At 43.0% G+C, this 12,209-nt stretch overlaps 1 protein-coding gene across 3 annotated transcripts in view; it reads right to left on the bottom strand.

Moving 5' to 3' along the window:
- The window catches only part of LOC307031171 (solute carrier family 22 member 13), a 48,106-nt gene extending 37,728 nt beyond the window's left edge, over positions 1-10,378 (bottom strand). For 2 of the 3 annotated variants that reach the window (XM_079668030.1, XM_079668029.1), the window contains exons 1-9: positions 9,959-10,378; positions 9,229-9,326; positions 8,780-8,934; positions 7,261-7,429; positions 7,088-7,190; positions 6,792-6,934; positions 6,507-6,718; positions 6,188-6,296; positions 2,503-2,748 (exon numbers count right to left, since the gene is read on the bottom strand). In XM_079668030.1, coding sequence (XP_079524156.1) covers positions 2,503-2,748; positions 6,188-6,296; positions 6,507-6,718; positions 6,792-6,934; positions 7,088-7,190; positions 7,261-7,429; positions 8,780-8,934; positions 9,229-9,326; positions 9,959-10,132 — 1,409 coding nt within the window. In that variant the 5' untranslated portion in view covers positions 10,133-10,378. The remainder of the gene's footprint in view (positions 1-2,502; positions 2,749-6,187; positions 6,297-6,506; positions 6,719-6,791; positions 6,935-7,087; positions 7,191-7,260; positions 7,430-8,779; positions 8,935-9,228; positions 9,327-9,958) is intronic. The other variant, XM_079668031.1, reaches the window with a different exon arrangement.
- Positions 10,379-12,209: the final 1,831 nt, after the last annotated feature.

Below are 12,209 nucleotides of genomic sequence, written 5' to 3'. Positions count from 1 at the left end.
AGATAGTGATAGTGATAGAGATAGTGATAGAGATAGTGATAGAGATAATGATAGAGATAGAGATAGTGATAGAGATAGAGATAGAGATAGAGATAGAGATAGTGATAGAGATAGAGATAGAGATAGTTCATCATGTGATAGTGATAGAGATAGAGATAGTGATAGAGATAGAGATAGTGATAAAGATAGAGATAGAGATAGTGATAGAGATAGTGATAGAGATAGAGATAGAGATAGTGATAGAGATAGAGATATTGATAGTGATAGAGATAGAGATAGAGATAGTGATAGAGATAGTGATAGAGATAGAGATAGTGATAGTGATAGAGATAGAGATAGTGATAGAGATAGAGATAGTTCATCATGTGATAGTGATAGAGATAGAGATAGAGATAGTGATAGAGATAGAGATAGAGATAGTGATAGAGATAGAGATAGAGATAGTGATAGTGATAGTGATAGAGATAGAGATAGAGATAGTGATAGAGATAGAGATAGTGATAGAGATAGAGATAGTGATAGTGATAGAGATAGAGATAGTGATAGAGATAGAGATAGTTCATCATGTGATAGTGATAGAGATAGAGATAGAGATAGAGATAGTGATAGAGATAGAGATAGTGATAGTGATAGAGATAGAGATAGAGATAGTGATAGAGATAGAGATAGTGATAGAGATAGTGATAGAGATAGAGATAGTGATAGAGATAGAGATAGTGATAGAGATAGAGATAGAGATAGTTCATCATGTTATAGTGATAGAGATAGTGATAGAGATAGAGATAGTGATAGTGATAGAGATAGAGATAGTGATAGAGATAGAGATAGTGATAGAGATAGAGATAGTGATAGAGATAGAGATAGTGATAGAGATAGAGATAGTGATAGAGATAGAGATAGAGATAGTTCATCATGTTATAGTGATAGAGATAGTGATAGAGATAGAGATAGTGATAGTGATAGAGATAGAGATAGTTCATCATGTTATAGTGATAGAGATAGAGATAGAGATAGAGATAGTTCATCATGTTATAGTGATAGAGATAGTGATAGAGATAGAGATAGTGATAGAGATAGAGATAGAGATAGTTCATCATGTTATAGTGATAGAGATAGTGATAGAGATAGAGATAGTGATAGTGATAGAGATAGAGATAGTTCATCATGTTATAGTGATAGAGATAGAGATAGAGATGGTGATAGAGATAGAGATAGTTCATCATGTTATAGTGATAGAGATAGAGATAGAGATGGTGATAGTGATAGAGATAGAGATAGAGATAGTGATAGAGATAGAGATAGAGATAGTGATAGAGATAGAGATAGATATAGTGATAGAGATAGAGATAGAGATAGAGATAGAGATAGTTCATCATGTTATAGTGATAGAGATAGTGATAGAGATAGTGATAGAGATAGAGATAGTGATAGTGATAGAGATAGAGATCGTGATAGAGATAGAGATAGTGATAGAGATAGAGATAGAGATAGTGATAGAGATAGAGATAGTGATAGAGATAGTGATAGTGATAGAGATAGTGATAGAGATAGAGATAGTGATAGAGATAGAGATAGTGATAGTGATAGAGATAGTGATAGAGATAGAGATAGTGATAGAGATAGAGATAGAGATAGTTCATCATGTTATAGTGATAGAGATAGAGATAGTGATAGAGATAGAGATAGAGATAGTGATAGTGATAGAGATAGAGATAGTGATAGAGATAGAGATAGAGATAGTTCATCATGTTATAGTGATAGAGATAGAGATAGAGATAGAGATAGAGATAGTGATAGTGATAGAGATAGAGATAGTGATAGAGATAGAGATAGAGATAGTTCATCATGTTATAGTGATAGAGATAGAGATAGAGATAGAGATAGTGATAGAGATAGAGATAGAGATAGTTCATCATGTTATAGTGATAGAGATAGAGATAGAGATAGAGATAGAGATAGTGATAGTGATAGAGATAGAGATAGTGATAGAGATAGAGATAGAGATAGTTCATCATGTTATAGTGATAGAGATAGAGATAGAGATAGTGATAGAGATAGAGATAGAGATAGTTCATCATGTTATAGAGATAGAGATAGAGATAGAGATAGAGATAGTGATAGAGATAGAGATAGTGATAGAGATAGAGATAGTGATAGAGATAGAGATAGAGATAGTTCATCATGTTATAGTGATAGAGATAGAGATAGAGATAGTGATAGAGATAGAAATAGAGATAGTTCATCATGTTATAGAGATAGAGATAGAGATAGTTCATCATGTTAGAGATAGAGATAGAGATAGAGATAGTGATAGAGATAGTGATAGAGATAGAGATAGAGATAGAGATAGAGATAGAGATAGTTCACCATGTTATAGAGATAGAGATAGAGATAGAGATAGTTCATCATGTTATAGAGATAGAGATAGAGATAGTTCATCATGTTATAGAGATAGAGATAGAAATAGAGATAGAGATAGTTTATTGTGCTGGTTTCCCTCACCTCCTCCTCCAGAGTGCAGAGATGCTGGGGGGGGGGGGCTGTCTCTCACAGTCCTGCACGGTGTCGGGCAGCGGGACGCCGCTGGTCTCCGGCAGCAGGAGACACAGAGCGCTGCCTATGATTGGTCCGCTGCTGTACACCACCATGGCAGCCAATGAGATCGTTCCGTTTGGGTGGGCGGGGACGAGGGAGTTCACCAGGCAACCGAGCCGGAAACACAGATTCACCAGAGACACACAGCGCTGCCTGTGAGGAAGACAGGAAGACATCGATGATACATTTAGTGTGTCTTTGTAGTCCTTAGTGTCTCTTTGTAGTCTCTCTGTAGTCCCTGAGTGACTCTCTGTAGTCCTTAGTGTCTCTCTGTAGTCCTTAGTGTCTCTCTGTAGTCCCTTAGTGTCTCTCTGTAGTCCTTAGTGTCTCTCTGTAGTCCTTAGTGTCTCTCTGTAGTCCTTAGTGTCTCTCTGTAGTCCTTTAGGGTCTCTCTGTAGTCCCTTAGTGTCTCTCTGTAGTCCTTTAGTGTCTCTCTGTAGTCCTTAGTGTCTCTCTGTAGTCTTTTAGTGTCTCTCTGTAGTCCTTAGTGTCTCTCTGTAGTCCCTTAGTGTCTCTCTGTAGTCCTTAGTGTCTCTCTGTAGTCCTTAGTGTCTCTCTGTAGTCCTTAGTGTCTCTCTGTAGTCCTTTAGGGTCTCTCTGTAGTCCCTTAGTGTCTCTCTGTAGTCCTTAGTGTCTCTCTGTAGTCCTTTAGTGTCTCTCTGTAGTCCTTTAGTGTCTCTCTGTAGTCCTTAGTGTCTCTCTGTAGTCCTTAGTGTCTCTCTGTAGTCCCTTAGTGTTTCTCTGTAGTCCTTAGTGTCTCTCTGTAGTCACTTAGTGTCTCTCTGTAGTCCTTAGTGTCTCTCTGTAGTCCTTAGTGTCTCTCTGTAGTCCTTTAGTGTCTCTCTGTAGTCCTTAGTGTCTCTCTGTAGTCCCTTAGTGTCTCTCTGTAGTCTTTTAGTGTCTCTCTGTAGTCCCTTAGTGTCTCTCTGTAGTCCTTAGTGTCTCTCTGTAGTCCTTTAGTGTCTCTCTGTAGTCCCTTAGTGACTCTCTGTAGTCCTTAGTGTCTCTCTGTAGTCCTTAGTGTCTCTCTGTAGTCCTTTAGTGTCTCTCTTTAGTACTTAGTGTCTCTCTGTAGTCCCTTAGTGTCTCTCTGTAGTCCTTAGTGTCTCTCTGTAGTCCCTTAGTGTCTCTCTGTAGTCTTTTAGTGTCTCTCTGTAGTCCCTTAGTATCTCTCTGTAGTCCTTAGTGTCTCTCTGTAGTCCCTTAGTGTCTCTCTGTAGTCCCTTAGTGTCTCTCTGTAGTCTTTTAGTGTCTCTCTGTAGTCCTTTAGTGTCTCTCTGTAGTCCCTTAGTGTCTCTCTGTAGTCTTTTAGTATCTCTCTGTAGTCCTTTAGTGTCTCTCTGTAGTCCCTTAGTGTCTCTCTGTAGTCCTTTAGTGTCTCTCTGTAGTCCTTAGTGACTCTCATTAGTCCTTAGTGTCTCTTTGTAGTCCTTTTGTCTCTCTGTAGTCCTTAGTGTCTCTCTGTAGTCCCTTAGTGTCTCTCTGTAGTCCTTAGTGTCCCTATGTAGTCCTCTAGTGTCTCTCTGTAGTCCCTTAGTGTCTCTCTGTAGTCCTTAGTGTCTCTCTGTAGTCCCTTAGTGTCTCTCTGTAGTCCTTAGTGTCTCTCTGTAGTCCTTTAGTGTCTCTTTGTAGTCCCTTAGTGTCTCTCTGTAGTCCCTTAGTGTCTCTCTGTAGTCCTTAGTGTCTCTTTGTAGTCCTTAGTGTCTCTCTGTAGTCCTTAGTGTCTCTCTATAGTCCCTTAGTGTCTCTCTGTAGTCCTTAGTGTCTCTCTGTAGTCCTTAGTGTCTCTGTAGTCCCTTAGTGTCTCTCTGTAGTCCTTAGTGTCTCTCTGTAGTCCTTTAGTGTCTCTCTGTAGTCCTTAGTGTCTCACTGTAGTCCTTAGTGTCTCTCTGTAGTCCTTAGTGTCTCTCTGTAGTCCTTTAGTGTCTCTTTGTAGTGCTTAGTGTCTCTCTTTAGTACTTAGTGTCTCTCTGTAGTCCTTTAGTGTCTCTCTGTAGTCCTTTAGTGTCTCTCTGTAGTCCTTAGTGTCTCTCTGTAGTCCCTTAGTGTCTCTCTGTAGTCCTTAGTGTCTCTATGTAGTCCTCTAGTGTCTCTCTGTAGTCCCTTAGTGTCTCTCTGTAGTCCTTTAGTGTCTCTTTGTAGTCCTTAGTGTCTCTCTGTAGTCCCTTAGTGTCTCTCTGTAGTCCTTAGTGTCTCTATGTAGTCCTCTAGTGTCTCTCTGTAGTCCCTTAGTGTCTCTCTGTAGTCCTTAGTGTCTCTCTATAGTCCTTTAGTGTCTCTCTGTTGTCCTTTAGTGTCTCTCTGTAGTCCTTAGTGTCTCTCTGTAGTCCCTTAGTGTCTCTCTGTAGTCCTTAGTGTCTCTTTGTAGTCCTTAGAGTCTCTCTGTAGTCCCTTAGTGTCTCTCTGTAGTCCCTTAGTGTCTCTCTGTAGTCCTTAGTGTCTCTCTGTAGTCCTTAGTGTATCTCTGTAGTCCTTTAGTGTCTCTTTGTAGTCCTTTAGTGTCTCTCTGTAGTCCCTTAGTGTCTCTCTGTAGTCCTTAGTGTCTCTCTGTAGTCCTTAGTGTCTCTTTTTAGTCCTTAGAGTCTCTCTGTAGTCCTTAGTGTCTCTCTGTAGTCCTTTAGTGTCTCTCTGTAGTCCCTTAGTGTCTCTCTGTAGTCCTTAGTGTCTCTCTGTAGTCCCTTAGTGTCTCTCTGTAGTCCTTAGTGTCTCTTTTTAGTCCTTAGAGTCTCTCTGTAGTCCTTAGTGTCTCTCTGTAGTCCTTTAGTGTCTCTCTGTAGTCCCTTAGTGTCTCTCTGTAGTCCTTAGTGTCTCTCTGTAGTCCCTTAGTGTCTCTCTGTAGTCCTTAGTGTCTCTCTGTAGTCCTAAGTGTCTCTCTGTTGTCCTTAGTGTCTCTGTAGTCCTTTAGTGTCTCTCTTTAGTCCCTTAGTGTCTCTCTGTAGTCCTTTAGTGTCTCTCTGTTGTCCTTAGTGTCTCTTTGTAGTCCTTAGAGTCTCTCTGTAGTCCTTAGTGTCTCTCTGTAGTCCTTAGTGTCTCTCTATAGTCCTTTAGTGTCTCTCTGTAGTCCTTTAGTGTCTCTCTGTAGTCCTTAGTGTCTCTTTGTAGTCCTTAGAGTTTTCTGTAGTCCTTAGTGTCTCTCTATAGTCCTTTAGTGTCTCTCTGTAGTCCTTTAGTGTCTCTCTGTTGTCCTTAGTGTCTCTTTGTAGTCCTTAGAGTCTCTCTGTAGTCCTTAGTGTCTCTCTGTAGTCCTTAGTGTCTCTGTGTAGTCCCTTAGTGTCTCTCTGTAGTCCTTAGTGTCTCTTTGTAGTCCTCTCGTGTCTCTCTGTAGTCCTTAGTGTCTCTTTGTAGTCCTTTAGTGTCTCTCTGTAGTCCCTTAGTGTCTCTCTGTAGTCCTTAGTGTCTCTCTGTAGTCCTTAGTGTCTCTCTGTAGTCCTTAGAGTCTCTCTGTAGTCCCTTAGTGTCTCTCTGTAGTCCTTAGTGTCTCTCTGTAGTCCTTTAGTGTCTCTCTGTAGTCCCTTAGTGTCTTTCTGTAGTCCTTAGTGTCTCTCTGTAGTCCTTAGTGTCTCTCTGTAGTCCTTAGAGTCTCCTTGTGTACCTGACCACGGTGGGGAAGAGCTCGATGCTGTACAGGATGGAGATGAAGAGCGCTGCGAGGATACAAAGTTTCCCGAGTAGAGCCAGACTCATCACCAGCACCGGAGCACCTGCACACACACACACACACAGACACACACACACACACACACACACACACACACACACACACACACACACACACACACACACACACACACACACACACACACACACACACACACACACACATTACCTGTTACCTGAGTACTGACTGTATGCTGACGATACCCTCCTGTACATCGTTCTTTCTACACCACGTTGTTCTTTCTGATCCTCACCGTTGTATCTGGACAGCAGCAGCGACAGGAAGCAGGACGCTCCGCTCAGGAACAGAGCGAGCATGCTGATTGGCCGCCGCCCCAGACGGACCAATGGGACGAGCAGGCAGGGGGCTTCTGATAGGCCAGAGAAGAACTGGGCGGAGTAAACGCTGACGCCGAACGAACTGATGTTCATGCAGATCCCGTAGTACGTCAGCGCCGACGCAGCACTGCAGAACACAGCTTTCACTTTAACATTTATGTTAAAATACAGATTCATATTTATTGTATATATTTAAATACCTCAGGTAGCTCATGATGAACAGCCGCAGCAGCACGGTGCGGTGTCTCAGGTGGATGATTTCACCGGGGGCGTGGCCTCCTGGTATTGGCTCCTCCCCAGCCTCGCTGGCTTTCTGCAGGTCAGACCAGGCCGAGTCCAACAGCTACACACACACAGTTAGTGTGTGTGTGTGTGTGTGTGTGTGTGTGTGTGTGTGTGTGTGTGTGTGTGTGTGTGTGTGTGTGTGTGTGTGTGTGTGTGTGTGTGTGTGTGTGTGTGTGTGTGTGTGTGTGTGTGTGTGTGTGTGTGTGTTTACCAGGTCCAGACACTGATTATCTGCAGGGCTGTTGCTACGGTAACGCTCCAGAACGTCCATTCTCCTTTTCAACAACAACCAGCGCGGAGACTCTGGGATCCACCTGGAAAACAGAGGAATAATTCAAACACTTAAAGAACTGAACGGACAGCCGGACAGGTGTGTTTACCTACAGGTAGAGCGGCAGGCAGAGGATCTGAGGCAGCGACAGCGACAGGTGGAGCTGCGTCCAGGTGAGGCTCATCCAGGCCAGAGGAGCCCCCCCCATCGTGCCCAGAGAGAAGCAGAAGGGCAGGAAGGCTGGAGGCCAGAGACGAGAGGAGGGGAGAGTCCACTCTACAGCTAACAGAAACACAGCTAACGTTAGCCTATAACTACAGAATGGTCACATGACTTCACGTCACCACCGCTAAGCTAAAGGAGGCTAATGTTGGGCTATAAAGGAACTACAGCACGGTCACATGACTTCACGTCACCACCGCTAAGCTAAAGGAGGTTAATGTTGGGCTACAAAGGAACTACAGCACGGTCACATGACTTCACGTCACCACCGCTAAGCTAAAGGAGGTTAATGTTGGGCTACAAAGGAACTACAGCATGGTCACATGACTTCACGTCACCACCGCTAAGCTAAAGGAGGCTAATGTTGGGCTATAAAGGAACTACAGCACGGTCACATGACTTCACGTCACCACCGCTAAGCTAAAGGAGGCTAATGTTGGGCTATAAAGGAACTACAGCACGGTCACATGACTTCACGTCACCACCACTAAGCTAAAGGAGGCTAATGTTGGGCTACAAAGGAACTACAGCACGGTCACATGACTTCACGTCACCACCGCTAAGCTAAAGGTCGCTAATGTTGGGCTATAAAAGAACTACAGCACGGTCACATGACTTCACGTCACCACCGCTAAGCTAAAGGAGGTTAATGTTGGGCTACAAAGGAACTACAGCACGGTCACATGACTTCACGTCACCACCGCTAAGCTAAAGGTCGCTAATGTTGGGCTATAAAAGAACTACAGCACGGTCACATGACTTCACGTCACCACCGCTAAACTAAAGGAGGCTAATGTTGGGCTATAAAGGAACTACAGCACGGTCACATGACTTCACGTCACCACCGCTAAGCTAAAGGTCGCTAATGTTGGGCTATAAAGGAACTACAGCACGGTCACATGACTTCACGTCACCACCGCTAAGCTAAAGGTCGCTAATGTTGGGCTATAAAAGAACTACAGCACGGTCACATGACTTCACGTCACCACCGCTAAGCTAAAGGTCGCTAATGTTGGGCTATAAAGGAACTACAGCACGGTCACATGACTTCACGTCACCACCGCTAAGCTAAAGGTCGCTAATGTTGGGCTATAAAGGAACTACAGCACGGTCACATGACTTCACGTCACCACCGCTAAGCTAAAGGAGGCTAATGTTGGGCTATAAAGGAACTACAGGTCAATGTTCTTTCCTCTTCCGCCCCCTCAGCTTGTTTACTTCTGATAAAAGACTAAATTCCTCAGGATGTGAGAAAGGAACCCAGACTGGGGTCCAGCAGAGGTCAGAGGTTGCCTTGTTTGCCCGGTCAGCAGGACTGTATCTGAAAACGTGTTCATAATCAGCTGTGAGCCCCGCCGCGGTCCAATCAGCATCAGCTCTAACGAGGGGGGGTTAAGGAGCTGCTGTTACCCAGGCTGAAGGAGCAGATGTTGATGCAGCAGCAGCAGACGCCCGTCACACAGCGGACAGCGAGGAAGACGATTGGCTGAGGGAACACCGCAGGAACCAGGCCGCAGAAAGCGTGTAAACACACACACACCAGCAGCACAGGGCGCTTACCGTACCTACACACACACACACACACACACACACACACACACACACACACACACAGACAGACAGACAGACAGACAGACAGACAGACAGACAGACAGACAGACAGACAGACAGACAGACAGACAGACAGACAGACAGACAGACAGACAGACAGACAGACAGACAGACAGACAGACAGACAGACACATACATACATACATAGATTCAAGGCCTTTATTGTCATTTGTACATAGCTACAGTGTAGATATGTCAATGTTCTTAATGTGTTTCCACTCAGTGTGTGTATGTGTGTGTTTGTTTACCTGTCAGAGAGGGCTCCCCCCACTAGAGAGCCCAGCAGCAGCCCCACCATGAAGAGTGTCTGACCGTAGGCCAGCAGGTCTGTCCAATCACACACTGACTGACACACACACACACACAAACACACACACACACACACACAAAATACATTCATAAAGACAGACTGTTACCCCCCCAAAAAAGGTAATTTTAGGCTCAGGTCACGGCTTTGTGGATTTTCTGGTCCACAGAAAGTCCTCCTCCAGCAGAGCAACATTGACATAAAACAAATCAAACAGATAAAATAGTGCAAGAGAATGTTTTGAGATGTGCAATTAAATACAAATAAAATAGAAATAGTGCAAGAAGAGTCTGTATAGAAGTGAATGGAGAGCGTTTTGTTGTGTTTTGAAGGGACGGGGCGCTCCTCATTTGCATGTGTTGACATGTACTTTAGGTAAAGCAGGGTCATCGTGGGACCGTTTGTTAAAGACCTTTAAACCCAGCCCAGGTGTAACTTGCTCTGTAGCTGGGATGAAACACAGGTCCTCTGAGCTCTGATGGGATGTTTTCTTTATCAGCAGGCAGAGTGTTGAAATGAACAGCTCTGTGTTGCTCATTAACTCTGAGTGTTAATCTGTACAGGGATCTGTTAGGTAAGGTTCTGTGACACAGTCATCGTTATTCAATCTTCAAAACACACAAGTATACTTTTAAAAAATAGTTTTTTTAGAGGAACTCTCCAGCACTCACGTCTGTTTTCCCGCTTTTTGTGCCGGCCTCCGATTGGTTCACCTCGGTGCCGTTGCCATGGGGACAGGTTTCGGCGACGATGGCGGCCGTGAAAATGTCGAGGAAGAAGAGGAAGGAGGTGAAGAAGAAGACGAGGGAGAGGCGGCAGTAAAGGGAGATCTGCAGAGGGGACATCCTGCGATCAGGGCTACAAAAACAAGTCCAACGTGTCAGGAGAGAGCCATGCTGCTGCCATTCCTCCAGGAGAGAGAGAGAGAGAGAGTGTGTGTGTGTGTGTGTGTGTGTGTGTGTGTGTGTGTGTGTGTGTGTGTGTGTGTGTGTGTGTGTGTGTGTGTGTGTGTGTGTGTGTGTGTGTGTGTGTGTGTGTGTGTGTGTGTGTGTGTGTGTGTGTGTGTGTGTGTGTGTGTGTGTGTGTGTGTGTGTGTGTGAGAGAACAGCTGCTCCTGTCAGCCACACACACTTCAAACTCTCAGTGAAGTTTCAGCCCACTTCTCCTTATAAGGAGTGGAGGTCTGTCAGTGACATGATTTATCCCGATTAGGAAAGTTAATTCAGTAAACATAAATAAGTTTCTAACCTATTATAATGCTTTTTTGGAAATTCAGGATAGCATGGTTGTACACATATTTGTTAATAAGACAGAAAGCAGATCTAGTTTTAGAGTACATTTATTTGAACACCTTCATATTGCAGGTTTCACATGTAGAAAAGACTTTCAGTCTCCTGGAACAACATATTATGCAACAAATTACATGAAAATAATAATAAGGTACATTAGATTGATTAACAAACAAATAGTTAATAACACTGACCAAACTCTAAACTTTAACATATGTGAAGAAGGTTTTTAAATGCATGAATTTCCAGTGAGAAAAATGTCAATATTAGAGATTGAAATGTAGCCAAAGACATTTGAAGACAACATCAAAACACTATAATATACCTTTACTCATTATTACCAGTTATTACTGAAGACAACCTCCCATTGAACCTTTGTTAGCATTAGCTGTTCAACCCAGTCTCACGGCATTTCGTGTTTCAGTCAAATTAATCTAATCTATTGATTCGTGTTCACCAACACCATCTCCCCCTTTTGTTCGTGTCACACAGAAGGATTTTAAAAGCAATGTATTTCTATTGGTAGTATGTTTCGTGCCTTCAGCACGTCTTTTTGTCCGTTCGGGTCGTGGAAGACCGGAAGCTGTGGGGTTCATAAAAACATGTTCTTACTTAATATCAAGCCACGATTATTGTTTTTATTTTAAATCGTATAATGTCTGACGTTTTTTGCCGTCTGCATGCAAGGAAAAGAAATGGGCTCAGAGCCTCAGAATACTGACATCTGTATTTTATTAATCTTTTTTCCCTTCTAATTTGTTATTCTTTGGTGCAGGCACGAAACATACTACCAATATAAATACATTGCTTTTAAAATCGTTTTGTGTGACACGAAAAAAAAGGGGGAAATGGTGTTGGTGAACACGAATCAATAGATTCATTTGTGACTATAACACAAAATGCCATGAGACTGGGTTGAGCTGTGATCCATGTTATTTAGCCAAGCAAAGTAGCCACCAGCTGCTAACAGCTAACTGCTAAGAGCTAACACACACACACACACACACACACACACACACACACACACACACACACTCACTTCTTTCCCCACCCACCTGGCTGATAACATCTGGTTTGACCGTAATGACACACTTTCTCTGTCATGGATCCAATCCTAGTTCCTCCTTACTCTCATGTCACACTGACCTGTTGTTGTTGGCAACAAGAATAGTTTTCTAAGTATTTCACTCAACAAATCATAACAAACTGACTTTGTCCAAGCAGAGAGTACACTTCCAGGAATAAGGATTCCACATCGCTAACAGTCAACAGCTAACAGCTAACAGGTTACAGGTTACAGGTTACAGGTTACAGGTTACAGTTAACAGGTTACAGTTAACAGCTAACAGGTTACAGGTTACAGTTAACAGCTAACAGATTACAGTTAACAGCTAACAGATTACAGTTAACAGCTAACAGGTTACAGGTTACAGTTAACAGCTAACAGATTACAGTTAACAGCTAACAGGTTACAGGTTACAGTTAACAGCTAACAGATTACAGTTAACAGCTAACAGGTTACAGGTTACAGTTAACAGCTAACAGATTACAGTTAACAGCTAACAGGTTACAGGTTACAGTTAACAGCTAACAGATTACAGTTAACAGCTAACAGATTACAGTTAACAGCTAA

This window comes from Notothenia rossii (assembly GCF_949606895.1).
Source record: "Notothenia rossii genome assembly, chromosome: 3".
NCBI lineage: Eukaryota > Metazoa > Chordata > Actinopteri > Perciformes > Nototheniidae > Notothenia > Notothenia rossii.
Note: the sequence above shows the minus strand (reverse complement) of the source record. Positions and strands in the feature narration are given on the sequence as shown.